This window comes from Sarcophilus harrisii, chromosome 1 (assembly GCF_902635505.1).
Source record: "Sarcophilus harrisii chromosome 1, mSarHar1.11, whole genome shotgun sequence".
Taxonomy (NCBI): Eukaryota; Metazoa; Chordata; class Mammalia; order Dasyuromorphia; family Dasyuridae; genus Sarcophilus; species Sarcophilus harrisii.
In genome coordinates this window covers 666,838,296-666,864,672 of record NC_045426.1, presented here as the reverse complement: position 1 = coordinate 666,864,672, position 26,377 = coordinate 666,838,296, and the positions used below count along the sequence as shown (strand labels likewise).

At 53.0% G+C, this 26,377-nt stretch overlaps 1 protein-coding gene across 9 annotated transcripts in view; it reads right to left on the bottom strand.

The window, feature by feature from the left end:
- Positions 1–5,486: 5,486 nt before the first annotated feature.
- Positions 5,487–26,377, bottom strand: part of TCF3 (transcription factor 3) — a 94,497-nt gene continuing 73,606 nt past the window's right edge. For 4 of the 9 annotated variants that reach the window (XM_031948143.1, XM_031948142.1, XM_031948144.1 and 1 more), the window contains 11 exons: positions 26,048–26,190; positions 25,736–25,862; positions 24,705–24,763; positions 23,039–23,117; positions 19,261–19,334; positions 18,761–18,943; positions 18,231–18,354; positions 16,444–16,591; positions 15,783–16,021; positions 10,722–10,866; positions 5,487–6,073 (listed from right to left, as the gene is read on the bottom strand). In XM_031948143.1, the coding sequence (XP_031804003.1) occupies positions 10,724–10,866; positions 15,783–16,021; positions 16,444–16,591; positions 18,231–18,354; positions 18,761–18,943; positions 19,261–19,334; positions 23,039–23,117; positions 24,705–24,763; positions 25,736–25,862; positions 26,048–26,190 (1,319 nt within the window). In that variant the 3' untranslated portion in view covers positions 5,487–6,073; positions 10,722–10,723. Of the gene's footprint in view, positions 6,074–10,721; positions 10,867–12,631; positions 12,859–15,782; positions 16,022–16,443; positions 16,592–18,230; positions 18,355–18,760; positions 18,944–19,260; positions 19,335–23,038; positions 23,118–24,704; positions 24,764–25,735; positions 25,863–26,047; positions 26,191–26,377 lie in introns of all 9 variants that reach the window. The other 5 variants (XM_031948145.1, XM_031948139.1, XM_031948146.1 and 2 more) reach the window with 3 other exon arrangements.

Below are 26,377 nucleotides of genomic sequence, written 5' to 3'. Positions count from 1 at the left end.
TCCTCAGGTCTGCCCTACTATGAAATATTTTGGTATCTATGGAAGTTAGGGCCTTCCTACCTTCACGTTAAGAATTTCTTGTGGGGCAGCAAGGTGATGCAGTGGATAGAGCACCAACCCTGAAGTCAGGAGGACCTGAGTTCAAATCTGACCTCAGACACTTAACACTTCACAGCTGTGTGACCTTGGGCAAGTCATTTAACCCCAACTGCCTGGGGAGGGGACCAAATTTCTTATGTGGCCTTTCAGATTGGCTAAGATGACAAGATAATGGCAAATGAAGGAGATGTGGGAAAATTGGGACACTAATACATTGTTGGTGAAGTTGTGAAATGATCCAACCATTCTGGAGAGCAATTTGGAAATATGCCCAAAGGGTTATCAAACTGTGTATACCCTTTGATCCAGCAGTGTCTCTATTGAGCTTGTATCCCAGAGAGATCATAAAAAAAGTAAAAGGACCCATGTGTCCAAAAACGTTTATAGCAGTCCTTTCTATAGTGGCAAAGAACTGAATGGATGTCCATCAGTTGGAGGATGCTGGATAAGCTATGGTATATGAATGTTATAGAATATTATTGTTCTGTAAGAAATGATCAGCAGGATGATTTCAGAAGGCCTGGAGAGACTTACACGAACTGATGCTAAATGAAGTGAGTAGAATCAAGATTACATCGTACACAGTAACAACAATATTATACGATGATCAATCCTGATGGACTTGGCTTTTTTCAACAATGTGGTGATTCAGGACAATTCCAATAGATCTGAGAGAGCCATCTGCACCGCGAGAGGACTATGGGGACTGATGGTGCATCACAACATAGTTTTTTCACCTTTTTGGTTGTTGTTTCCTTGCTTGTTTTTTTTTTTTTTTTTTTGTCCTCATTTTTTCCTTTTTTAGTCTGGTTTTTCTTGTGCAGTATAATAAATGTGGAAATATATATAGAAGAATTGTATATGTTTTAACTATAGTGTTTAAAGGAAGGGGGTAAGGGAAAGGGAGGGAGAAAAATTTGGAACACAAGGTTTTGGAAGGGTGAATGTTGAAAACTATCTTTGCATTTTGGGGGAAAAATTCCTCTTGTATGACCTCAGGTTATTTCATTCTATCTAGACTTCAATGTTTCCATCTTTAAATCAAGAAAACTCCTACTGTCAGGAAGGACATACCATACATAGAAATGTATGGATTTGAAGCTATCCTAAACAAACTATCCACATTCTTCTTGAAAAAATTCAGTAAGGGAAAGAGGGAGGGAATAAACAGAACACAAAGTCTTACAAAAATGAATACTAAAAATCATACTGTATTTGGAAAAATAAAATACTATTGATAATAAAATAGAAAAAGAAAAATGTTCATCAGTGGAGAAGTACAGGTGCAGAAAATTGCATACACTAGTAGACATAATTGTAACGTGCTTAATTTTCCTGAATTACTTCTTTCTCCTTTCTCCCTCCCTCTTTTTCTCTCCTTCTTTCCTCTTTCCTTTCTTTCCCCTCCATCCCCCTTCAAGAAATCTTTTGTTCCAAGCTTAGCAAGTATGCAGATGCTCATTATATAAGGGATGACTTACTAGGTGTGGGGGAGCAGAGAGGGGAAGCAAAAGAGACATATATACAGCAATCAATATAAAGTAATAATAAAATATATGAAAAGTAATTTTAAAAAAAGATTGAAAAGTTTCCTCTTTCTATAAATCCTCCAAAATAAAAATAAAATGTATCAAAAAAAAACTTTTTTGAAAAAAGATTGTGAAAAATGTCCTCTATTTCTTTTCCAATAGCCCCTGCTATTGTGAGGCAATGGGAAGAGTCCTAGATAATGGAGTCAGAAGAACAAATCCCTACTTGGTGATGTATTTAGTATTGATGTGACCATGGGCAAGTAATTTTCCTAACTTTGAGTTGCAGTTTCCTCCTCTGTGAAGTGAGAGAATGGATGATGGGGTCTCAAAAGTTTCTTCCAGTTCCCAATTTGATGACCTTTTAATTTCTCCAGAACTAGTTGGGTGTGGGGGTCCAGGATATGACCTGGGTGCAGACCAAGTTGGAACAGCAACGGCCAGCTTCAGAGGCCATTGGTGATTGCCACTTTCTCCTCCATCGTGCAGCTACAACTCTCTGCACAAACTTGACTACAACTGGGGAGCTTGCTGAAGCTTCAGAGCCCCCAATCCCCTAATTAGCACAAATCAATTGAACATCAGCCTCCAAGGGGACACAAGGGCTTTTTTTTTTTTTTTTTTTTTAAGTACAAGGTAGAACCTTTATTACAACCTTTTTTTTTTTAAATTTTCATTCATAGGTATACAACATAGAGACAGATATGAAGGAGGGGAGGGGAAGGGATATTATTATAAAATGTCACATTTATTGCTACATTACTGTTATATACAAGACAGTTCTCAAAATCTACTTAAAAAAGTTAGGATTATTTAAAAATTCCAAATAATCCAGCCAGCTGTTTTGACACTTGTATAAAATTACTTTTTTTTAAAAATGAGAAACAAAACAAAAACCAGTCATCTTGAGGCACTCAGAGACACAATTTCCCCCTAATTGTGAATTCCCCTCCCCACCCCACCCTTTTTTTTTCCTTTTTTCTGGGTTAGGAATATACATGTGTGTGTGTATGCAAACATGTATATATACACACATATATATGCATACACACACACATATAGCAAATAGTTTGAAACTATAACGTGTTATTTGATTTAAGCACAAGGTTCCTCAGTCATGAAGCACATCTGGCAGGCAACATCAACACCATAACTAGGGTTCAAATGGGACCCCAAACAAAACAAAAATACATGCTCCTCTTCCCCAACAAAGGATTATGGGGAGGGAACCCCACAAACAAAGCCAAGAAGAAATCCCACTAGTTTCTCAATCTTCCTCCCCTCCCCAGTTTCTCTCCTGAGACTTGGGGTTCCCAAGAGTTCATGGGTTGAGTGACTGGACGGGGAAAGGGTATGTATGGTGGGGGGGTGGGAGTAAGGCGCAGAAACAGGGGAAGTTTTGTTCTCTGCTGATGGTCTCCACTGCCTGGCTCGGGAGGGAAGGAAAGAGGTAGGGCTTGGAGATTATCCACTTTGTCCTGACCCACTGAAAAGTGAGGAACGTTGAGAGCAGCATGCCCAAGAGGGAGGTGCAGCTCACAGGTGGGTGGGGGGGACTTTCAAGGGGTGAGGTTGAATTGGGAGACACTGGCAGATGGATGGCATTTTCTCTGGCCCCAGAAATGGGAGCCCCTTGTTCTAGATATGTGAAAATGGAGATGCCAACATCTCCCTGCTTGCCAAGACCACAGGTGGCGAGAGAATTACTGGTCCTCTCTCCTCTCCCTGTTCTACCAAGACTTTCAACTCCTTTCCCATAGTTTAGCCCAAAACATTCTCCTGCACCTACTGAGTGACCTGTGCTCCCTTATCACCTGGTGGACGGGCTTAGGCCAACCCTATCAGCTCTCCTCTTGGCAGCAAGCCATGGAAATTCCAAGGGGATGTCTTGCTTGTTACTTACTAGTCATGGGATCTTGGGCAAGTCATTTTTCTGGGCATCAGTTCCTTCATCTGTAAAACAGGGGGCTTCTGAGATCCTTTTTCTCTCCCCCTCTACTAGCATCTGATCCCTTGAATGCCACTGAGATGTAAGTGCTAACTCATCACCCAGCAGGGCACTCCCAGACAAAAGCCCAGACTCTTGGGAGTCAAGATGAAAATGGAAGGTTGGCTCTTTTCTTAAGGAGTAGCTTACTTCTATGCCTGGGCTGCTCTCCAAGGTACCCAAAAGGGGAAGGAGTGGTGGGCTTGCTCATTATTTCTTGGCTCACACTAGAGGCGGCGGCAGCTGTCTGCCTCAGACAGGAGTCCTTGGAAGTAGAAGGTGAGAACTGGCGTCTCTCTCATACAGGGACAGGCCCCTGCTTTCCTGACCATGGGATAGCTATGTGTGTGCCCCGCTTGACCCAGAGAAGAAAGCCTAAAAAGGGATATGAGGGACTCCTCTTTTGTCTGGGACTATAGGGACAGCCACCTTGGGCATGGGACCCACTAAGAATTCCAAGTGACTTCTCTTTGGACAAGGGTGGGTATGTAGGGGGGGTTTCAAATGGGGAAGGTCTTAGTATTACAGGGTCACATCACAGACCCAACAAGTCCCACTCTCGGGGAGCAGCCCAATGCCGTTCTCTATCACTCAGCAGGAAAACACTATCTTAGGGCATATTTCATGGCAATTCGTTAGTTCTTGAATAGCCAAAGGCCGTACTTGTCTCTTGATGGATTTCCTATGGGGTCTGAGCTGATCCAGAAAGCAAAGCCCCATTCTAGGAACTGCAGCGAGTTGAGGTTTGGCATTTGTGGGACCTGAGAACTTGGGATGGTCCTCCTGGTTTTTTTGAGTGTGTGTGTGGCTTCTGTGCTCTTGGCTGTCAGGGAATGAGGATTGTGAGTGTGTGTGTGGAGGGGAGGAGGAGGGCTGTGTTGGCTGGACATAATCTTTGGGGTGTTTTCAGCAGGTGACCAAGCAGGGTCAGCCAAGCACACATTTGGGATGTGCATCAGGCACTTTCCCTTCACATGGAATTACATGCCTTGGTGGGCAGTGCCGGGCAAGGGTTCCTTCTTCACGGTGGTGGGGATGGGGGCATCTTCCAAGACGCTTTTCTCCCCAACCCAAATACAGCAAAAGATCCAGGACTCTTTAAGTCTTCCCTAAAGCACGAGATGTTTCAAGAGTCCTGATGACTAATCAACATGAAGATGACCGAAATGGCCTCTGGATAGGGACCGGTTCTATGATTCCATTGGTTTAGGGGAACCATCCCTGATGCAGCCCCTTCCTTTTCTGCCCCATCGGTCAGAAATGCTTAGTGACATAAATGAGCTGTCCCAGGACACATAGGCCAGGGCAGGGTAGAGGTGGGATGGGAGAGAGAGGCAATCGGAGGGAGACAGGGAGGGATAGAGGGAGGACTCCACTAGTTCATACTTTTTGGTGGGAAAGGAAGGAGGGAGAGAGAAAGAGCAGCAATGTTTGTGATCCCCCCTCCCAGTCCTGAAAGACTTCCTACGAAGAAACTAGGGAATAGGCAGCCTCAGGAAGCTCAACCTCTGGGAATCCAGGGGAGGGAGCAGGGAGAGCCCACTTCCTCCCAATCTGAGGTGGCTCAGAGCAACAAGGTGTGTTCAATCCATGAACTCTATTTGGAAGATATATGTAAGAGGAAGGGAACACAAGACTTGGACAGCTGGGGTAGGTGGGGAGGGGAGAGCAGAAGGGAGCCTGGGACCAGATTTTTTTTTAAAATAACAGAAAAAAGTCCCCTAAATAAAACCACTAAAAAAAAAAAATCAAGCCCAAACAGAAAAAAAAAAAACAAAAAAAACAAAAACAAGATGAAACCGAGAAACACCCGCATGGCTCCATTCACACTGAGCGGCTTCCCGAGGAGTCAACCTTGCTTTTTAACCCAGTCTCTTTTTAATACAACTTTTAATAATCTGGTTGATCGTAGAGAGGCAACATTTAACTATAGAAACAGCAGCAGAAAAGCATGGGACACAAGACTTGTTTTTTTATACAAAAAAATTTGTCGCTTACAAAACATACGCAAAAGAAGCTTTAAAAAAAAAAAAATCCCAAAGGTATCGCTATTTTCTTCTACATAAAAAAATCTCATAACTAATGTTCTTTTACTCTCCTTAAAAAAAAAAAAAAACAGCAAAAAGAAATATGAGGCTTAGGCACAATTTGCTGCTGGCTGTTTGTGAACAAGCCAAGTTTAACACAGCGTCTCCCCTTCTTAACTGAGTGATATGTATTGACTCTTCCATTCTTTATACTTAAGGCAATTTTTTTGATGAAGTGTTTATTTTCTTTCCTTCTTTTCTTTTTCCCCCTTTTCTTTAAAAAAACCAAAACCAAAACCAAAACCAAAACATCGCTCCTTACGGCGTGTGCCAGGGTCTCCCATCTTAGGGACAGGCGTTGGCAGGAGAAGGGCCAGGATTTTCTGTTTTAGAAAGATGGGTGAGTCACAAGGCTTCCTGGGGTGGCTGACCTAGGAGAGAAGGAAGGGGCCAAAGAGCCCAGTGAGATGGGAAACTGGCATGTCACAAAGTTCAAATAACAGCATTGGGAAGTCTTTACAACATGGAATTTCTGAGCTGAAAAGGACTTTAGGGCATAGGATGTCAGAGCTGAAGAATGACAACCCTGGTCAGAACACATTTTGGAGAATGGCGTTCAGATCTGGAGGCTATCAATAAGTTGGAGGGAGTCCAAAGGGAGGCTCTGAAGGGACCCGAGGAGTCTTCAGTTCTAAGCCTCTTCTTTCACAGATGTGGTAGAGATGGTAAAGGGTCTTGAATGTAGGTTGTATGAAAGTCAGATAAAGGAACTGGGGATAGAATGGGAAAAAAATTCCAACATGATACCCGTGTATTGGGAGGGCTGTACTTGGAAGAAATGCCCTAATGGGCAGGACTGGGAATAGAAAGAAGTTACTAAAAGGCAAATCCAGGCACCACATAAGGCAAAGATTCCCAATATGCTCAACTCTTCACACATGGAACGGACCACCCTGGGAGGAAGTGGGCTCGTTTTCCTCGGGGGTCTACAAGCCAAGGCCAGATGGCTACTTGTTAGGATTGCTGCAGAGGGACTCTTGGATAAGGCATAACTGCATGACCTTAGAGGTTCCTCCCAACCCTGGAGTTCTGTGGTCTTTGAGAATGTAGAAAAATCAGGGCTGGGAAGGGTCTTAGAAGTGAGGTAGTGTGGGAGAACCTGGATTCTGCCCACTTGCAAACCTGGACAAATTATTTAACTTCCCTGGGTCTCAATTGTCTTCTTTGAGGGGTCAGGGTGGATGGGAAGGCACTAGACCAGATAACCTCTGTGACTCCTTCTAGCTTTAGTGCTAGAACGCTATGAGAGAGGTCTTGCAGGTGCATGGGATCCTACAGCAGAAACTAAAGCAACTGGCCTTCTGGATTATGTGTTGGATGTAACCATTTCCATTTCCTCTGTACTATGGCTCACCAGCCCCAACTCTTTTGACTCTAGCCTTTAGTTTGGGGCCTCTGGGGGTGGTCAGAGGTGGAGCTAACCTGTCCTCCCAGAAAATGATCCAGGAGCACAGGATGACACACGCCTCAGGGGACAGTGGTAGTAGGGACGGAGGTAGGAGTATTGGGACTGAGCTGGCTTTGTTTTGGACCCAGACCAAGAGCTGGCTGTGTCATGGGCAATGGATACAAAGAAGAGCCTGACAGTTTATTGCCCAATTTCTGCTGAGTTTGATTTTGACAATCGTGAGGTCATAAATTCAGACCTGAGAGGGAGGGGAGAAGGGATGGGTATGTACATGTGCTCCTATATGTGCAGATTTTTGACTCAATAAAACAAAACTTCCCAACAGCTGGAGTTGTCCAAAAGTAGAATATGAGAGGCAGTGAACTGTTACTGAAGACAAAGTGGTGGCTGCACAATCACTTGTTACAGAGTTACACTTGTTACAAGATAAGCTGGAGAAAGAAATGGCAAGAAAACTGTATGGTCCTGGATAAATCAATTAATCCTATTTGCCTCAGTTTCCTGCTAGAGAAGGAAAAGGCAAATCATTCCAGGATCTTTGCCAAGAAAACCCCCAATGGGGTCACAACCAAACAACTATGGATCATTCTGTCCATCCCCGCTAAGAAAATGTAAGCTAGTAGCACGGATGGAACAGGAGGAGTCCTGGCTCTGGTATTTAAGAGATGGGGGTCCATGTGCATTTTTTCACTTCTTCAAGCCTCTGCTTCCTCATCTCTAAGGCATGGATTCGAACACTTGCACCTCCTTCCTAGGAGAGCCACTGAGAAAAAAAGGAGTTTGTTAACTGGAAAGGGCTCCAGATTTGGGGTTACTGCCACTGTTGTCCAGAGTCAGAGACAGCTCAGTTCAGCCCAGTTCGGTTGCTGGCTTCTAATATTGACATTACCCTCAATCCATTCTTTCCACAAACTAAACTTATCTCCTTGCGCTCAATCCAGGAGAGCTCTTCTAGGGTGGAGGCCAAGAGCTCTTTTGGGGGTGCAAGCAAATGGTTGAGAATTACGAGGAGAAAATCTGGGGGCTCTGAAGGAGAGGGGGCCCCTCGGGTATCCATCCAGCAGCTGATCAAACAAACAAGGCTTCCCGTCCCTGCGGGAGGAAGAGGCACACCCCAGTAGGAGCTGCAGGCTGTTGCTCTAAGGGGCTGGGTGCTGCTCTACATACCACAAGGATGTGTAAGACCCAGGTGCTTTCTGGGGCCATGTTTTGAAATGATGGTGTGTTATCTCTTACCACATACAGACTATTCTCAGTTATCTGCAGGGGGTGGGTAGCTACAGATAATCCTGAACACTAAACTAAAGGTTTGGATAAGGTAACCTAAGCTCTCAGAAGGGTTACTGGAGGTCATATTTTACTGATGGGGAAATTGAGGCTGAGAAAACTTCAGTGGCTTGTTCATGGTATTAAATGATTGTCATGACTAAAATTCAACACTTGGGGCCCCACAGGCAATGCTCCTAATATACCACTACCAAATATCAGTAAGGGTCAGGAAACAATTTCAAGATAAGAAGAAAATCGCGTTTCATTATACAAGACAAGTCTCTTGGAGACCAGAACTACCTACTTTGGGTCTTTGCCTGGTATACAGCAGGCACTTAATAAATGCTAGTCTGTCGATTAATGACACTTTACCTCAGCATCAGGAACAACTGAATATTACTTAGTCTTTCCTGGATGGCACAAAAATTACATCAACAGGAACTATTTATATTGTGCTTTACAAGTTTTATCTCCTTTGATCCTCATGGCCCCCCGATGGTAAGTGCTATTATTGTCTCCATTTTGCAGATGGGGAGACTAAGGCACACAGAAGCTAAGTGCTTGTCCAGGCTCACACAGTTAGTAAATGTCTGTGGCCAGATTTGAAGTTAGGTCTTTCTGACTCCAGGCCTGGTATATCAGTTACCATGCAGGCTAGGGGGATGTTTGTTCCTCTACTGAATGGACCCAATTAGTATTCTTTTTGAGTTCTCATGTATGCTTAGATCTCAGACCCTCAGGAGTGTTAAGATTCTAGGCAAGTCCCTTGCCCTCACTTTCCTCATCTGTAAAATGGGGACAATAATTGATTTTTGTGAAGATCATACCAGATATCTGTAGAGCTTTTCAAATATAAAAACTGGTACTCTTCCTCCTCCTTCTTTATATTCTTCTGCCTCCTATCTCCGACTGTTATCAATTTAACTATTTCTAACATATTTTCCCCATACCTCCTTTCTCAGTTGACTGTAGACTTGGGAACAAACTCACCTCCCTAATTATAGCTCTATGTGAAGATCTGGCTTTCTCTTGTGTCTGCACTTTAGTACATAGCTCTATGCCCACTATTTTGGCTGCCGTAGGGATTTCTGGTGGGGTTCCAGATATGAGGAGTCAGATGAAACATGTATTATTCATAATCAGGAAATCAGTACGATAAAGGCAAGGTCAGGGGGGTTTTAAGAGTTCCTTCATGCTGACTTCCAAGTCTTCACATGAATAAATGGTTTGTTCTCCTTAGCCTCACAAGCAGACTGGGAAGAAGGCATACCTGGTATTCTTATTATCAGCACTCAAAGTGAGGCTAGAATCTGGACTTTCATGACTTTAAGACAGTCACATGCTAGCATGGCTGGCTAGTGGGCTAGCTGTCCACTCCTACTGAGAACAGGACAAGGATGCTCACAGGTTAGGGCTGCTAGCTGGCTGTGGGGACGACTCACAAAGGGGCCCAAACAAAACCACAGAATTCCAATTGGAAGCGACTTTGGATTTCCCCTTTTCATGCCTGGACCAGCAGTCATTCACTCTCTGCTTGTGACCCCCAATAAGAAGCAGGGAATTCATGACTTCCTGAGGCAGCCCATTCTACTACTGGATAACTTGAGTTGTTAAGAAGTTTCCCCCAATGTCAAGCTTAAATTTGCCTTTAAAAATTCTGCTTATTGTTCCTGGTGCTTTTTCTCTGCCTGCTTTTCAGATACTGAAAAGATTCATGTGCCCTGAATCTTCTCTTCTTTACTCTCAGTTCCTTCCATTGATCCCTATGTGACCTTACTTGAGGTCTATCACCACACTGGTCATGCTCCTATGGACATTCCGGCCGTTAAATTTCTAAAATGCAGTGAAGATGGCATCCCAGAAGTGGGCAGGGCAGGGATGGGTGGACCCATCACCTCCCTATGGCTAGTAGGCCTTAATGAGCTTTTGGGGCTTATATCCACCCACCTAGGCCCACACACTTGGGCCCGTGCATGCCTACAAACGCACCCCACATAAAGGATACACGCCATGCTTGTATACGGTGCACGCAGGGCTGAATCACATCCCTGCAGTCCATTCAAACTCGTTCCCAGGTTTGTTTTTTCCCCCAAAATGTGCCCCACACCACTCCTTTCTGGTACTCAAGAAGCTGATTTCTTGCACCCAAGCACACAGCTTTTTCCATTCATCCCTATTAATTCTAGCTCAGGAGATTTGGTTCAGTGCTCCAGACTTTTGGGGAGCTTACCCTGGTGCTTAAGCCATCTCACCCAGTGGCTCTCCAAATGGCCAAAGTGGCTAATTTGACAAACTGTAAGACAAAGTCCCATTGGCTGGAGGAGAGAGGAAAGGCGCCGTACCTTTACATATGTCCAACGGGGTTATGACCATCGCCCAGGCCTGGATGACCAGCTGAAAGTGCCATCTGAGGATCACCGACCACTCCAGACACTTTCTCTTCTTCCCGACGCTTCAAGCAGGCAGCTTTGGGGTTCAGATTGCGCTCTGTTGAGACAGGGGGGCAAGAACACAGACCCAATGGGGAGATGCCTGAGGAAGGAGCAGGGAGCTAAGAGCTTGGCAGGCCAAGACTGACAAGTGGATGGGAAAGTCAGAACAGGAAAAAGTAAGCTGGGGACAGGCAGGGGCTGGGGGCTTTGCCTCTAAAGGGTGGGCAGCAAGGAAGGAAAAAAGGAAGGGGACCTGAAGGAATCTGTTATTCTCTGGGAGGTGGAGGGCTCCTTCTTTCTGATTCAAATCATCTCCGCCCATCTCCCATCTCCTGGAGCCCTTGAAGACACAGAGGAAGCAAGGCAGAGCTGGGGTTCCAACCCAGGCTCTGTGACTCTCCAAACACTAGCCTTCTCCCCTGTACCCTGGGGCACGGCCTGCTCAACAAGCACGTTTTCACATGTGCACATCTGAGGAAGGCCAGTGACGGTGGAATGACTCCGGAGAGGGGGTTTGGAGGGTCAAAGGCCAGGCTGCACGGGGCCACTCAGTCTGGGAAGGCACAACTCAGGAAAGATGTTTAAGGTCAGCCCCCATTACTCTGTATTAGGGTACCATGAGTCAAGTACTCACGGGGTGACAAAGAGGAAGAAACCCTGTGAGTGACCTCAGGGAACTTCCACTCCTACCGGGGAGAGGCCGTACACACACAGAGAGGATGTGGAGCCGAGACAGTCCAGAGCACAAGGACTTTGTGTGTAGGAGAAGCGGAGGGGAGAGAGCAGACACTACAGCTGAGGGGATCAGAGGAGGTTTCATGGAAGAGGGATCTCCAGGAAAGGCAGAAAGTGAAGGAAGCCCAAGAGCAGGAGGGAGCTCCACCCACGAGAGCACAGAGGTGTGAGGGCAGAGGACCTTCACTTGAGACAGAAGGGATCCCAGTCCCTCACTTGGGGCCTCCTAACTGAACGTGGGCGTCATGAAATTATGATTTATTATCAGTAAATATTTGAGTTATACACCTATTTTATATACACCTTTATACCTGGGGTCACGTAAACTATTGGGCAAAAAGGGGCTGCGAGGGAAAAAGTTGGAGAAGCCCTGACATTGCCTCATGTTACAGATGAGGAGATTTAAGGGAGGGAAGAGACTGGCTGTTCAGGGCTGACCCCATCTCCCTCGGTACTGAGGAGTCCCTGAGGTGCTTTGCCACGGAGGCCTCCCGCCTTTATTTGGCCCTAGATGTGTTAGGAAGCTTCCAAAGGTTTCTGACTCAGACCTGTCTTAGAAGCTGTTGTTGAGACAGCAAGCCTGACTCTGGCCTCCTGACCTCTCCCCCAGTCAGAGGGCCTGGGATTTTCTCCCTCCTGCCCCTTTGTGCCAGGGCGTCTCCCTCTGGGAACAGAGACTATTTCTGCCCTGAGCCGTTGTTTAACAAATGCCTGCTGGCTGAGGAGGGAGCTGTGGGGAAGGGCAGGAGCGGGTGGCTGGGGTCGGGGGCAGGAGGAGAGAGCGAGCTCACTATTTCACCCTGAGCCCGGGTGCACTCGCCGGCACAGACACAGATAAAGGCATCTGCACTCGGAGTGGAGGAGGAGGGAGCTCCAGCAGGGGAGCGGGTGATCATGAGGGGGCAAGGAGGAAACGAGAGGCGGGGGTTCAGGGGGGCTGTGCCCGGCAGACTGGCAAGGAGGGGGCAGCGCGCACACAGACACACTCGCACACAGACACATGGACACGGCGCACGTGGGCGGGCGGGCGCTGCCGGGCACGGAGGGCTCCTGGAGGCGAGGGCGGCCCCCGCCGCGGACCGTACCTCGCACTTGCTGCTCGAGGCCCAGAATGACCTGCACGGCTTGCTGAAGGATGATCAGTTTGGTCTGTGCTTTGTCCGATTTTAAGTGCATCTGACACATGCGTCCCAGCTCTTTGAACGCCTCGTTTATGTCCCGCACGCGCACCCTCTCCCTGGCGTTATTGGCCATCCTCCTCTCCCGGTCCCTCAGATCCTTCTCCTCCAGTGAAAGGGCCTCGTCGGTACTGCTGGGTTCACAGCACCAGAGGCATTAGTCAGGGAGGGCGGGCTCTCGAGGGGCTGGCCCGGCAGGGGGAGGGGGACTAGCAGTGGGCCTGGAGAGGTGGCTCCAGCCCGGAGCTTCGGGAGCCGTGTGGGTCCTGGGCCTGCCCAGGCCTGTGTGCCGCGTGTGTGCCCCTGTGCGTGCGTCTGTACGTGTGGATGAGTGAGCGTGGGTGGGAGCCTGTGGCAACGAGGCAAGAGGCGGGAAGGCTGGCCTCGAGCAAGGAGCACGCGGACGTGGCCAGCTTTGGGCCCTTCCTTTCCGGCTCAGCCCGAGTGACCATGACCACCTGGCAGAGGCTCCCCTAATAAAGACGTGGGGGAGTGTAGCCCTCCAGTTCTGCTTCCTAGCTGCCCTTGTCCTGGACGACTTTCTCCACCCAGAGCAAAACGCCTGCTAGGACTCACTTCCTGTCCCATGGAGCCAACCAGATCTTCCTCAGGACTCCCACCCATGCTAGCACGGCCTCCACCAGCTGGGGGGCTACACGGGCCTGGGGGCCCCGCCCAGCAGCAGGAGCGGGGGGGCTCCCTCCCTGGCTACTGCGGGGGTCTTACAGGGGCTGGGAAAGGAACATCCTTGCCACTATTATTTACAGGAATGACTCTGTAATCAGGGAGGACCCGCTTTTCAGCTCACACGGAAGACTAGGGGTCCTCAAACTACGGCCCCGCGGGCCAGATGTGGCAGCTGAGGACGGTTATCGCCCTCACCCAGGACTACGAAGTCTCTTTATTTAAAGGCCCACAAAACAAAGTTTTTGTTTTTACTATAGTCCGGCCCTCCAACAGTCTGAGGGACAGTGAACTGGCCCCCTATTTAAAAAGTTTGAGGACCCCTGCTTAAGACTGCCAGGCGGATTCCAAACACGGACCATGGGAACAGAGAGCCCGGGACAGGCCCACAATCAGGCACGTGGAAGCGGAGTCAGTCCCAACCCCTAGGGAGCACTTCCCTCAACGCGGGAACACTGCGCTCAGTGGCCTGGGACCCAGCACACGGGAGCTGGGGGCTTCCTGAGTCAGCCTGTGAGTCTGAGCACCTCTGAAGCCTGTAGCTTCTTGGGCCAGGTGGGTCTAGCTCCTGGTAGGTGGGGACCCCTAAACCTTCCTGCCTCTGGCGTCCTACCCATGTCCTGGCCAGCCCCCCGAGCCTTTCCACGCGCCATCTTGGGAAGGCGGCATAAAATAGGACAAGAGCAGAAGACCAAAATGATCATGGCTGATGGCAACTCGCCCCTGACCCGGACTGATTCTCCCCCCCTCCCCCATCCCTTGTTTTGGGGAGAATTTAGGTTTGGCTGCCTGGCCCTGAACCTCGATCCTGCCCCGACCCGGGCTCCGTCTCCATCAGCAAGTACAAGGTAGGGAGTGGGCCACCGGGGGGTCGGCTGGGGACTGTCTGTGGGAGATTGGAAAGAAATCAACGGGGGAGAAAGGAAAGAGAGGGGGGAGAGAGAAGGAGAGGATGAGAGGGGGTGAATGAGCAGGGAGAGGGGCAGGATTATCAACACACAGTGCAACAAGACGCAAAATATTACAAAACAAGAGAGGCACGAGTAAAGTCCAGATGCCATGATGGGACAGCGGAGGGCAGGCGGGGGGGGGAGGGGGGAGGAGGCTCAGGCCCCTGGCCTGACATCCAGTCCGAGCAAAAGTGCTGCAGGGAAGAAAGAGTTAATGCGGCAGAAGGGACTTAATTTTTTTTTTTGGGGGGGGGGAAGGGGCAGAACCCAAAAGGAAAGGAAGGGGTTAATGAGGAAGCGCATAAGTGCCAGACTTGAAAGGCAGGGGAAAAGAGACAGACCTCTTGCTCCAAGAGGTGGTATGGAGGTAATGGAAAGAACTCTACAGTCAAGAGCTTTGGGTTCAAATCCTAGTTCTGATACTTATTATCAAGCAATTTCACCAGTCGGTGCCTCAGTTTCCTCCATCTCTAAAATGGGGATAATGATGCTTGAGAGGCAACAGCTTATAATTCGATTTCGAGTCACGGGACAGAGAGTTTAAGTCCTAGCTCTGCACCTTCTCAGCTGTGTGCCTCTGGATGGATCCCGTCCCTGCTTTGCACCTCAGTTTTCCCCGTCTGTACGATGGGGGGCGGGGAGAGATTTTTAGATGAGATGACCTCTGAGTTTTCTCTGATGATCTCTGCTGGAGGTACCAGCGCAGGGAGGTGGGCTTTAAAACCCAGGGGATCCGTACCCTCTGAGGAGTCAGCCGGGGAGAACGGCGGCGTCTCCAGGACTAGGAACGAGATGTGCTCCCAGAATACACTGACCGGCAGGGGCCTCTCCAGAGAGAGGCCTCCCAGGAGACTACACCCTTGTGTCATGGCCACGAGTCCTGTTAGGTTCCTGCTACAGTGAGTGAGTGAGTGTGTGTGTGTGAGGTGTTCCATGGTCTCCACTGCCTGACTCCCTCACAGAAGGAAGCAGAACTGCTTTCAGGTCAGTTCCGGACTCCAGAAGGGGCCGGGGAAGGAAGAATGGCGGACAATCAGTGGGTCCTCCAGCCCTGATCTAGCACCGGCTGCTGCAGCCGGGAATCCCAAGGCCCCAGGCTAGCCCAGCCCCCCGGGCAGAGATGGGGAGGGGACCGAGAGCCCAGAGGCCCCTCTAAGGGTCTGGTGTGTGTGAGTGAGGTGCGTGTATTTGCACACAGCTTGGGGAGGGAAGACAGGGAGAGAAGCAGACCTGGGAGCGGGAGGGTGCATTGGGGAAGGAGAGACGGGAAGCAATGAAGGGGCTGGGGAGGCCCCCGGGGTGGGCCCAGGAGCCGCGAGACAGACAGACAGCCAGACTGACGGACAGACAGACAGACAGACAGCCCACGCCGGCCGGCTCCGTCCCAACGCGGGCCCCCCCAGCACCGCGGGCCTCTCACTGACCTCGCACTTGCTGTTCCAGGTTCAAAATAACCGACACGGCCTGGTGGAGAATTAGCAGTTTGGTCTGCGGTTTTTCACTGTTAAGGTGGAGTTGGCACATGCGGCCGAGCTCTTTAAAGGCCTCGTTGATGTCGCGGACACGGAGGCGCTCGCGGGCGTTATTGGCCACCCGCCTCTCCTTCTCTCTCTCCGCTTTCTGCTCTGGGGGGAGAAGTTCGTCCTCCTCATCCTCATCTTGACTAGGGGGTTCCGAAACGAGAGAACGAGACAGGGAACATTCTCCATGGGTGCCCTCGGGCATCCTGTCCTGGCGGCCTCCCCACCTTCTGAGGGCCTCCTGCCACCTTGCCACGGGCATGTGTGTGGCTGCGTGTGTGCGTGCGTGAGGGCGAGAGCACCCCCCGAGTGTGGGACGTGTGTGCACGGGCCTGAGGGTGCTGGGCAGGCAGCCAGGGACGTGGGCCCCACGCGGCTTCTTCCGCCCGGGGCCTGGGGCGGGGCACAGGGGGCTGGGGGCCTATGGGGGTCCCCAGGGCGGGGGAGGGCCAGGGTCCGCAGAGATCCCGACCCTCACCCCAGGCCACCTCCCTCCCACCTGGGCCACGGAGGATGGGGAAGGAAGGGGGGGAGTCACGCAGAGGGGTCGGCTCCCAGGGGGCACCTTGTTCTGGTCCGAGACGGCTTCATCTCCTTCTTCTCCTCCTCTGAGTTGTCCGCCACGGACGTGTTCTCCTCGTCTTCCTTCTCCTCCCTCTTGATTTCACTGGTTCCTGAAGAAGCGCCGGCTCTTCCCAGCCCCGACGTCAAGCCTGCAGTGTTGGGCAGGGACCCAGGGAGAGAAAGACCAAGCCGTGACCTCCCCACCCAGACCAGCCAGTGCGCCCTGGCCCGGGAGCCAGCAGAGCCGGGCTTCCCCTCGCAGCACGCGTGGTCACCGAGTGGCTGCCGTGGGCTGGGTGAGCACAGGGACAGAGCGGGGAAATAAAACCTGACCCCAAGGAGCTCACGGCCCGACTGAGGGACTCAAGGCAAGCTCTCTGATAACCACGTGAGAAGTAAGAGGGGGTGGGAAAGTAAAACATCGGGTTCTGGCAGGTGGAAATGGGGTGGAGGGCATTCTAGCATGGGGATGGCCAGAGAAAAGGGCTCCAGAGACGGAGGGTCTTCGTGGCCCAGACTGCACACTGGCTGCTCCCAGTCTGCACCTCTCCCCCTCCCCCCCCCCCCCCCCCCCCCCCCCCCCCCCCCCCCCCCCCCCCCCCCCCCCGGCAGAGACCCTCACCACCTGCTTACAGCACCCTCACTCAACTACTTGTTTTTTCCTCAGCCAAGTTCCTTCTCTGCTGCTCTCTTTCTTGGCCCTGGTTTCTGACTTAATCATTCACTTAAAACCTCTCCCTCTGAAGCCGCCAATGGCTTAACTGCCAAATCCCATCCTCTCACCTCAGTCTTTACCCCTGACCGCCTACAGCGCCGGACCCAGCTGAGCGCCCGCCCCTCAGGCCATTCTCTCCCCTTGTTACTCAGCGGCACAGCCCTCCTTCCTACTCTCTGACAGCTTCCCGGAAGCCATGCCCCTTAGCTGTGGGTGCCTCCCAGGGCACCGGCCTCCTCCCTGCTCTCAGGGGCTCAGCGATCATCTCTATGCAGAAGCCCCCGAATCTCGGTTCCACTCCTCTCTCCCGAGTTTAAGTCGCAGATCACCAAGAGCTTAACGGACACTTGGAACTGGCTGTCCTGAAGAGACCTTCTATTCAACAATAGCCCTTAAACTCTGGCTTCTGGCAAAGTTCCTTATTCTTCTGAGGGCCCCATGATCCTCCCAGCCAACTCCTAGCTGTAAACTGATCTCCAGCCAATCCATCATTAAATCTTGTACTTTTGGCTCCCGCTCATGCAGTGACTGCCCCGGGATAGGCCTTCCTTCCCCCGTCTGGGTCACGCTGCAGCCCCCACCCGGCCCCTCCCCATGCTCGGCCCAGCTGAAGAAGTGGCTTCCCTAAAGTGCACGTCTGGGGAGCCCTCTCTCTGTAGAAACATCAGTGGCTCCCCATCACCTCCTGCAGCATTTACATTATTCACCTCCATGGTTCTCTTGGTCAGCCAAACCAGCCCTCTTACTGTTCTTCTTTGACACCTTCAGTGTTCATCCCTTATACCCAGAATGCTCCCCCTCCTCACTTCCACCTCCCAGAATTCCTGAGAGTTCATCATCTTCTGCATGAAGCCCTTCCTGGACCCCCACCCTTCCTGAGCTGCTCAAACTCCCCGGGATTCATGTGACTAGTAGCCCCTTGCCTGTACAAATCCTGCCCCTCCTCTTCCCCCAGACAGAGTAGGCTCCCTGAAGGCAGGGACCACCCCCTGCTGGCGAGAACTGCTGGTCTGAGAGGCAGAAGGCCGGGGCCCCTCAGAGTCTTCCCTCCCCTCCCCAGCCCGGGGGCTTACCGCTATAGGCGTCCTGCTGCCGAGTGAGGTCGGGGAGCGAGCCAGGCTGGGAGGGGAGCGACACATGGTTGTGGAGGAGGCTGGAGTTGCTGGGGAGGCCATCTTCGGTGTGGCTGCCCCCAACCTACAGGACAGTCAGAGGCATGGGCCCAGACCTTGACACCCCTGCAGCCCCTTCCCTGCTGCCAAGTGCGCTGGCCACCAGGCAACCCCCCCCAAAGGGAGCAGGGGAGGAGGGCTCAGCACACGGACGCCCACGGGGTGGGGAGGTATGGGCTTCCTGTCGGTCCTGCCTGCACGCCCCAAATCTGGGCTAACAGTCGCAGCAGGGCACAGGACGAGGATCCGAGTCCCAATCCCAGGGGCCCTGCCCAGGGAAGCTGGGATTGGCTCCGGGCCTTTCTCGCCGCTGCTCTTTCTATCAGATGAGGGAGCGGGTCGGACCTTTTCTACGGGGAGGGGGTGGCAGGGAAGCTCTGGCGGCAGCCCCCGGCCCGAGAGCCCGTTCCCAGGCGTGTCCCCCCACTCACCAGGCTGGAGTGCCGCCCCACCAGAGGCATGACGGAGGTGGAGAAGGCCTGGCCCAGGGTGCCCACGGCGCCGCTGTGCCCCGGCGCGCCCCCCAGGATGCTGTGCATGTCGCCCGTCTGCCCCACAGCGTGGCTCCTCAGCACGTGGATGGCTTCATCTAAGTGATCCTCCATCTTGTTTTGCTGTTGGGGGCAGTGAGGGGAGGGAGAAAGGAGGGGGCAGAATTAGGATTCTCCCTTCGGGCCCCCCGCGTCTGGGCCCCCAGGGCAGCGGGCCTTGGTTATGGCTCACGCTCCTATACCCTCTTGGCCGGGGCGTGGGGGTCGTTTCCCCAGGCTCTGGAAGGAGAGGCCTTTACTAAGGGCCCGGTGCTGGAGGGGACCCCTCACCCCCCCCATTCATGTCTGTGCGAGGGCCCTGGGAAGGGGAGGGTCTGGGCCAGCAGCCTCAAGGCCAGGAGCCCAGACAGTCCTCAGGTGTCCCGGCCAGGCGCACTCACCAAATTGTGCAGAGTTCCTTCGTAGCTGGGAGATAAGGCACCGGGTGCTCCTGTTCGGGGCCACTGGGAAGTGCCTGAAACACAAGGCTCGGGTTCAGGATCGGGCTCGGGCTCGGGCTCAGGACCCAGCGCTGGGCCTGGTCTCAGCCACACCGAGAGGCGAGAGCAGGGGCCCTCGCCCCCATGAGCGCCTCCCAAAGGCTGCTCGCGTTCTCCCTCTGTCCCCCAGGGCTCCTTTTGCTGACCGACGATGCTGAGGCTGGCGCCCCATGCGCCCAGCGCCACCGGAAGGACTGTAGCCCGCGAGTTCTGGGCTCCAGACCCACCCCCTGCCCTCACTAACTGGGCCCCCTCAGCGAGCCCCAGTCCCTCCTCCGGGGAGCACTGCGGGAGCACTCACTCCCGGAGCTGTTCTGAGGGAAGGCCTGGGGCACAAAGCCCAGGGCACCACCTTTCCCAGAATTTCTCTCTGTGACCTTGAGCCGCCTGCAGCGCTGACTCTTGCCACAGGGGGGCACCACACACAAACAAAACTCAGGGGTGCCCAGGAGTGCTGGGGCATCGGGGAGGCCTTTTGGGAGGCGCCATCTCCCCAGTTTCTCCCAGAACAACGTCCCCCCTAATGGGAAGTCGCAGGAGGGACAGAGAAAAGCCTGAGGGGGAGCGGGCCCTGAGCATGGGAAGCCTGGGGCCGGACCCCCAGGCCGCTGCCCCCCCTCCCCCCCCCCGGAGCCCAGCTGAGCCAGGGAGAGGGCCTGGTCTCGCTCCCAGCCCTATGACTTAATGCTGGGCTTGGGATGCTGGTGGGGAGGAGGAAGCCCACTGTCCGCCGAGGACTCAGTCTGGTGTCAGCCCCGGTAACGGTCAGCACAGGGGCCACGCTCAGGAGCCCTTTCCCCAGGGAGCCTGGGAGCAGGGCTGGCTCCGGGGGTCTGGGGAACCCGAGCAGCCCCAGGAGGCGGCAGCCCCATGCGCTCCCAGCTTCCACAAGCCAGCTTGGGGGGGGGGGTGTGCTCAGATATTCACATTTCCCTCTAGTGGTGCTGGGGCTACCGGCGAGAGCCGCGGGGCCCGTTTAGCGAAGTGAGAGTCGGCAAGGTTTGTAGTGAGATCAGGAGGGGGCCCTGAAGTCACAGAGACAGCGGTGGGGACCCCACCTACCGGGGGGCCCAGAAGTATTTTTAACTTAACTGCCAGCCCTTCCAGAAACCAGAGATTTCACTTCCCTCTCTCCCCAGCTGATGGGGGGAGGTATGAGCAGAGCAGGGGACTGAGCACACACCTACAAGTCCTTCTGTGAAGCTCTGTGCTGTGTGAGGGACAGGAAGGTAGGGAGGGAAGGGGAGAGGAGCGAGAGGCGGGGACGGCAGAGAGGAGGGAGTGAGGAGGAAAAGGGGGAGAGAAGGATGGAGGAAGGAAGGAAAGGGGGGGAGAAGGAAGGAGAAGGATGGAGGAAGGGAGAAAGGAAGGAAAGGGGGGAGAGGAAGGAGACGGAAGGGAAATGGCCTCTGAGGACCCTTTATGAGCATGGGCATGGCAGGGAATGACCAGAGATTACATGTGGGCTCCAGTACAGTGGGTTTGTGTCCAAGGACAAGGATGGGTGGAGATTAAAGCGGAAAGCCACTAGATTTGCAATTAGGGAATTTGGGCCTAATCCCAGTCCTGCCATTTGCTTGATGTGTTCACCTGGCCAAGTCACTCGCCACTGTCTGGTTCCCCCTCCTGACCCGCACATCCCTTTTCTTGCTTCCTTCACCGAAAGGTCAGCGAGGAGATCGCAGGAGTATTCGGGGGTGCGTGGGGAGCGGGCTTGGCGTGAGCGCCGAGGGGGGAGCCCACGTATCTGTGTCAGAGAGTGTGGCTGGGAGTTCAGACACAGATGTGTAGAAAGAGGGAACCAATGAAGGGAGAAATACGCCTCAAAGTCCTCCTATGCACCAGATGTTGGGTTAAACATTGGGGACACAAACACAAAAGGGGACGATCCCTGACCTTTACATGGGAGAGACACTTTATCAAGGAGCGGGAATGGTGACTACGATGTGAAAAATCGGGGGGTGGTGAGGGTCACATTATTCTGACTTGTTTTAAAGCAAAAAATAAAATGAGTGAGCAAGTGAGTGAGTGTGACAGAAGAGGAAGATGGCTGACTAGATGATGCAAGCTGTTGCCAACTGGTCAGTCTGGCCCCGGATCATGTGGTCACCCCCCCAAAAAAGGTGGGAATGAGTTATAGGGATTTAAGTTAGTGGTGGGGAGATGTGGACACATGGTGGTTACAGGTGTGAACTCCTTCTGGATGCACATGTGTGTGGGAAAGTGTGGACACATGGTGGGTACAGGTGTGAACTCCTTCTGGATGCACATGTGTGTGAGAAGGTGTAGACACATAGTGGGTACAGGTGTGAGCTCCTACAGGATATATGTGTGTGTAGGGAGGTATGGACACATAGTGGGTACAGGTGTGAGCTCCTCCAGGATGCACATGTGTGTGGGAAGGTGTGGACACATGGTGGGTACAGGTGTGAGCTCCTTCTGGATGCACATGTGTGTGGAAAGGTATAAACACATGGTGGGTACAGGTGTGAGCTCCTCCAGGATGCACATGTGTGGGGAGGTGGGCATTGGGCCAGGACACCTGGAGGCATACATCCCCTCACTTAAGTCACTTATCCCAGGTTCTCCGTTTGCCTTTCTGTGAAAATGAGCTAGTGCTGTGAGCACTGCCCACTTTCCCCAGGTACATAAAGAGCCTTTCAGGGGTTGTGGAGAGGAGGTGCATGTGTGCAGGGAGGAGAGCTGTCGGTGGGGAGGTGAGGAGGTGGAGGGGGGCAGGTATGTGTGTGCCAAGCAGCCCCTCCCCCAGACCCCTCAACTTGTTCTGCATTGGCCAGTGGTGCTGCAGCTGCTGATAACAAAACCCGTATTTTTTGGCTCATCGAGGTGAACAAGGGACACTTTCATGCACGCAGGGAACCAGGCACCTGGGCACAAACCACCCCCCCAGGATGCTTCCGAACCAGCCTTGCCATGCCTGAGACCTGTGGAGCCTTCCTAGGGTCAGAGCTAGAAGGTAACCGGTACCCTGCTGGTCAGTGGACTGACCTCTCTCCTTCCCCAGTCCTTCCTGGCTCTACTGTGGGGCTTTCTCATTTCTGCCTCTGCTGCCAGAGGTGCTGGGGCTGGGGGAGATTCCCAGCTTTCCTGCCTGGTGCTTGGGGTCGGGGGAGATTCCCAGCTCACTGTCCCATGCTTTCCTGCCTGGTGCTGGGGCCAGGGAGGGGACACAACTGCTCTGCCCCAGCCAGCTCCACCACACTTGTTAATCATCTCCTGTGGGCCGGCACCAGGGGCTTGTGGAGAGGGGGCTGAAACCACAGGTCAGGAGACCCGGCTCAGACATTGCCACCTGTGCCGGGCAGGTGTGTTACAGGTGCCCTGCAAATGATAACTGAGCAGGCACTTTCCCCTGTAGCCGCCTCTCTGGTGGGCGACTTGGGGACACAGTGGACAGAGCCCCAGGTCCAGAGACTTGTCTTTGGGAGCTTGGACATTCACTAGCTGTCTGACCCTGGTACTTCATGCTGTTTGCCTCAGTTTCCTTATCTGTAAAATGAGCTGGAGAAGGATGTGGCAAACACTCCAGTGTCTGCCACGAAAACCCCAACTGGGCTTTGGACAAGACTGAAATAATCGATCGACAAAACCCCTTCCAGGGGGCCCGCTGTGTGAAGGGAGGGGGTCCCAACTCATCCCCCCCCCCCAGAACACATACCTGCAAGTCCCTGAGGGGAACCCACCGGGGTCGAGGGGTTAGAAGGAAAGTTATTGCTTGAGTGGTCTGGGGAATAGATCTGGAGGGGAGAGAGAGAAGACATGCGTGGCTCAGGAAGCGCCCCCGAGCTGGTGAGACGTCTGATGCCAGCCGGGAGCCGTCATTCCTCCCAGCGCTGGGGTACAAACAAAAGAAACCAGCAAGTCTAAATCAGTCCTTGGGAGCTGTCCCCATTACCGGGGCCGCCAGGTACACGGTGGCTAGAGCATCGAACCTTGAGTCAGGAGGGCCCGAGTTCCGATCTGGCTCAAGCACTTACTAGTGGCTAACTGCCTCCCTCCCACCAACCCCTTTACTGTGGATATGTGTGTGTGTGTGTGGGGAGAGTCACTGATAGAAAAACGGGGACATTGCACTGGGTGGAAGATCTGGAGCCCTGAGGACTCGGCTCTGAATTCTAGTTCTCCCAGGGTGACCCCCTCAGGGGATTCTTCTGAAAACAAATGACCCCTGGTCCCACTGTCAGAGTAAAACCCAGTGAGTCTGAGGCAGTGGGACGTGAGCAGCCGCTGCATTCAAACTGGATTCTTGGCATTTACTGGGGGGGGACGGGACCCCCGAGTCTCCTGTTAGTGACTGGAAAGCCCCCCAGGGCTGCTCTGGGAAGCAGAGGAAGCAAATCCCCTGGAGCACTCACTGCCCTGACATGAGCCCAGAGCTACTGCCCTGACCCTCGCCGCATCTGTACTATCTGACAGTTAATGAAGCCGGAGGGACCTGTCGCCCCGGCCCATTGAGGCCCTGTGCCCTGAGGGATGCTCCCAGGTGAGCCTCTGGGAAATGGGCTAGAGCTCACATCACACCCTGACTCCCTACATGACTCAGTTTCTCCCACTGTCGAATGGCTCTCGAGCTGGATGCTATGAGCAGCCCCGATGGCCTCCCCAGCCTCCTGGTCCCCATCTGTATTTCGCTCATATGGAGGCAAGAATGGCGGTGTCTGGGCCAAGTGCAGAAGAGACCTGGGCAGGCAGTGGGAGGTGGCGGCCCGAGGGAGAGAATGGTGAGGGTAGGTTTGGGCAGAATCATCGACGTGAGGCCCCCCAGTGACACTGTTCCCACCGTGCCTTTCGCTTCCTGGCACATACACCCGGTGTTCTCAGTTTCAGCCACCTTGGGATGACTGTGGTGAGGCTGTGGGGGGAGCCGTGATGAGGGGAGAAGGAAACGGGACTACCTACAAAGTGGCAGAGCTCAAGGGCAGCCTGAGTGAGCTGCTGGGAGTAGGGGCTCCCCGCCTCAGTCGGGGGGAGCAGGAGCGCGAGCTTCCGCCACTGTCTCCTCTCTCGGTCACTGGACTCTGGGAACTGGGGCAGGGAATACTGGCCAGAGGCCCAAGAGAACAAGAGTGAGAAGAGACCCACGCAAGGCCCCTCTCGTCACCCCAGCAGCCCCCTCCCCTCACCTAATACATGGAGGAGACTTTGGCCGGCTCCCGTGGGAGCCCTCTCCCTGCCAACCCAAGGGAAGGGACCGTGGTGCCCTTCTAGGGGTAAAGGGAGGCCCAAAACAACTGTTCCCACCACAGGCAAATCTGCCTCTTGAATTTCCTAGTCTTGCCCCTCGCTATCCCGGGGAGAGAAAAACTGGCAGAAGCAGCTCTTACCGAAGCCAGCGCCTTCCCAAGTGCGTCTCCAGAGCTACCAGCTGTAGTCCCTCTGTTACCTGGGACAGAAGGAGAAACGGATAACGGTCACGCCTTTCATACCCTCGGAGAAGGGAAGCTTCATGCTAACCGACACACAGAATCTCAAGTTCTAGAACGGTGGTTCTCAAAGTATGGTCTAGAGAATCCTGGGGATCTCTGAAACCCTTTTAGAGGGTCTAAAAATTCAAAAATAGTTTTTATTTCCAATATGATAAATGTCTATAAATATAACCCAGAAAAACAAAAACGCTCTGGAGAGCTCCTCAATAATTTTTAATAGGACAAAGATACTGAAAACAAAAGTTTGAGAACTACTGTGCTAGAAGGTACCTCAGAACATAGAATACTGGAGGGGAGAGGGGATGTCAAATCTTGGAGGACCCTTAGAACCCAAACAATCAGACATGGGAAGGTCCTTAGAACCCAGGAGGTCAGAGCTGGGAGGGCCCTGAGAGCCCAGATGTTGGAGCTGGGAGGGCCCTTAGAACCCAGGAGGTCAGAGCTGGGAGGGCCCTGAGAGCCCAGGATGTCGGAGCTGGGAGGGCCCTTAGAACCCAGAAGGTCAGGGCTGGGAGGGCCCTTAGAACCCAGAAGGTCAGGGCTGGGAGGGTCCTTAGAACCCAGGAGGTCAGAGCTGGGAGGGCCCTGAGAGCCCAGGATGTCGGAGCTGGGAGGGCCCTTAGAACCCAGGAGGTCAGGGCTGGGAGGAGTCTTAGGACACCTCAGAGACATGAAGCAACTGTACCTGCCCACTATCAGATAGTCAGGACAGAGAGGAGAGGAACTCGTGCCTTCCTCTATTCTACCAACAACTCAAAGAGCTAGGATCACACAGAGAGCCTGGCTGGGACTAGATCCCATTGATGTCCCTGGGGTCAGACCTCTAAAATGTCCTGTTCCCTTCCTGGATCAACTGGGGCTGGGGACTGTAAGAGAGCCAGATGGGAGAGCCATGAAGGGGAAGGGAACCTCCTGGGGGCGGTACGTACCCATGATGCTCTCTGTCCCGCTAATTGGCGGCGTGTGGCTGGAGACACCATAGGGAGTGGTGGCGGAGGAGAATCCGGACACTGACGGGATCCCACCATTCACTTCCCCTGAATGCATCTGGTAGTTCTTAGGGAGACCCCGCAGGAGCGGAGAGAGAGGAGAGAGGTCAGACGGCGGAGTCTGGACCCCGGCAGTGGTTTTCTTTAAGGCGGGGCCACCCCTCCTCCCCCCCATCTGTGTGGTCTCGCTGCAGGCAGGGACCACGGCCCCTTCTTAAAGGGAAGGGGACGCTTGTGCGGGGGCTCTCTTACCATCCGTTCATGCTGGTGTAGGTTACTGAAGCCGCCACTCTGAGGGAGAGGGGAGGAGGAGCTGCCCAGCATGGGGGGGGCGTAGTTGGACTGGTTCATGGTGCCCGACGGGCTCCACAGGTCCGCGGAGTTGTGTAGTCCATCTGCGGGGAGACCAGGGTCCAGGTCAAGGCAAGAACGCAGAAGATTAAGGTTCCAGGGATACAAAGGGTCCCAGACGCTCCCCAGTCTCCTCTTCCAACACTTTCCTTACACCGTCTCTACATAGCACTGAGCCCCGAGGCCAGCGGAACTCTGACCTGGGACCTCGGCAGGCCAGTCCCCAAAAAC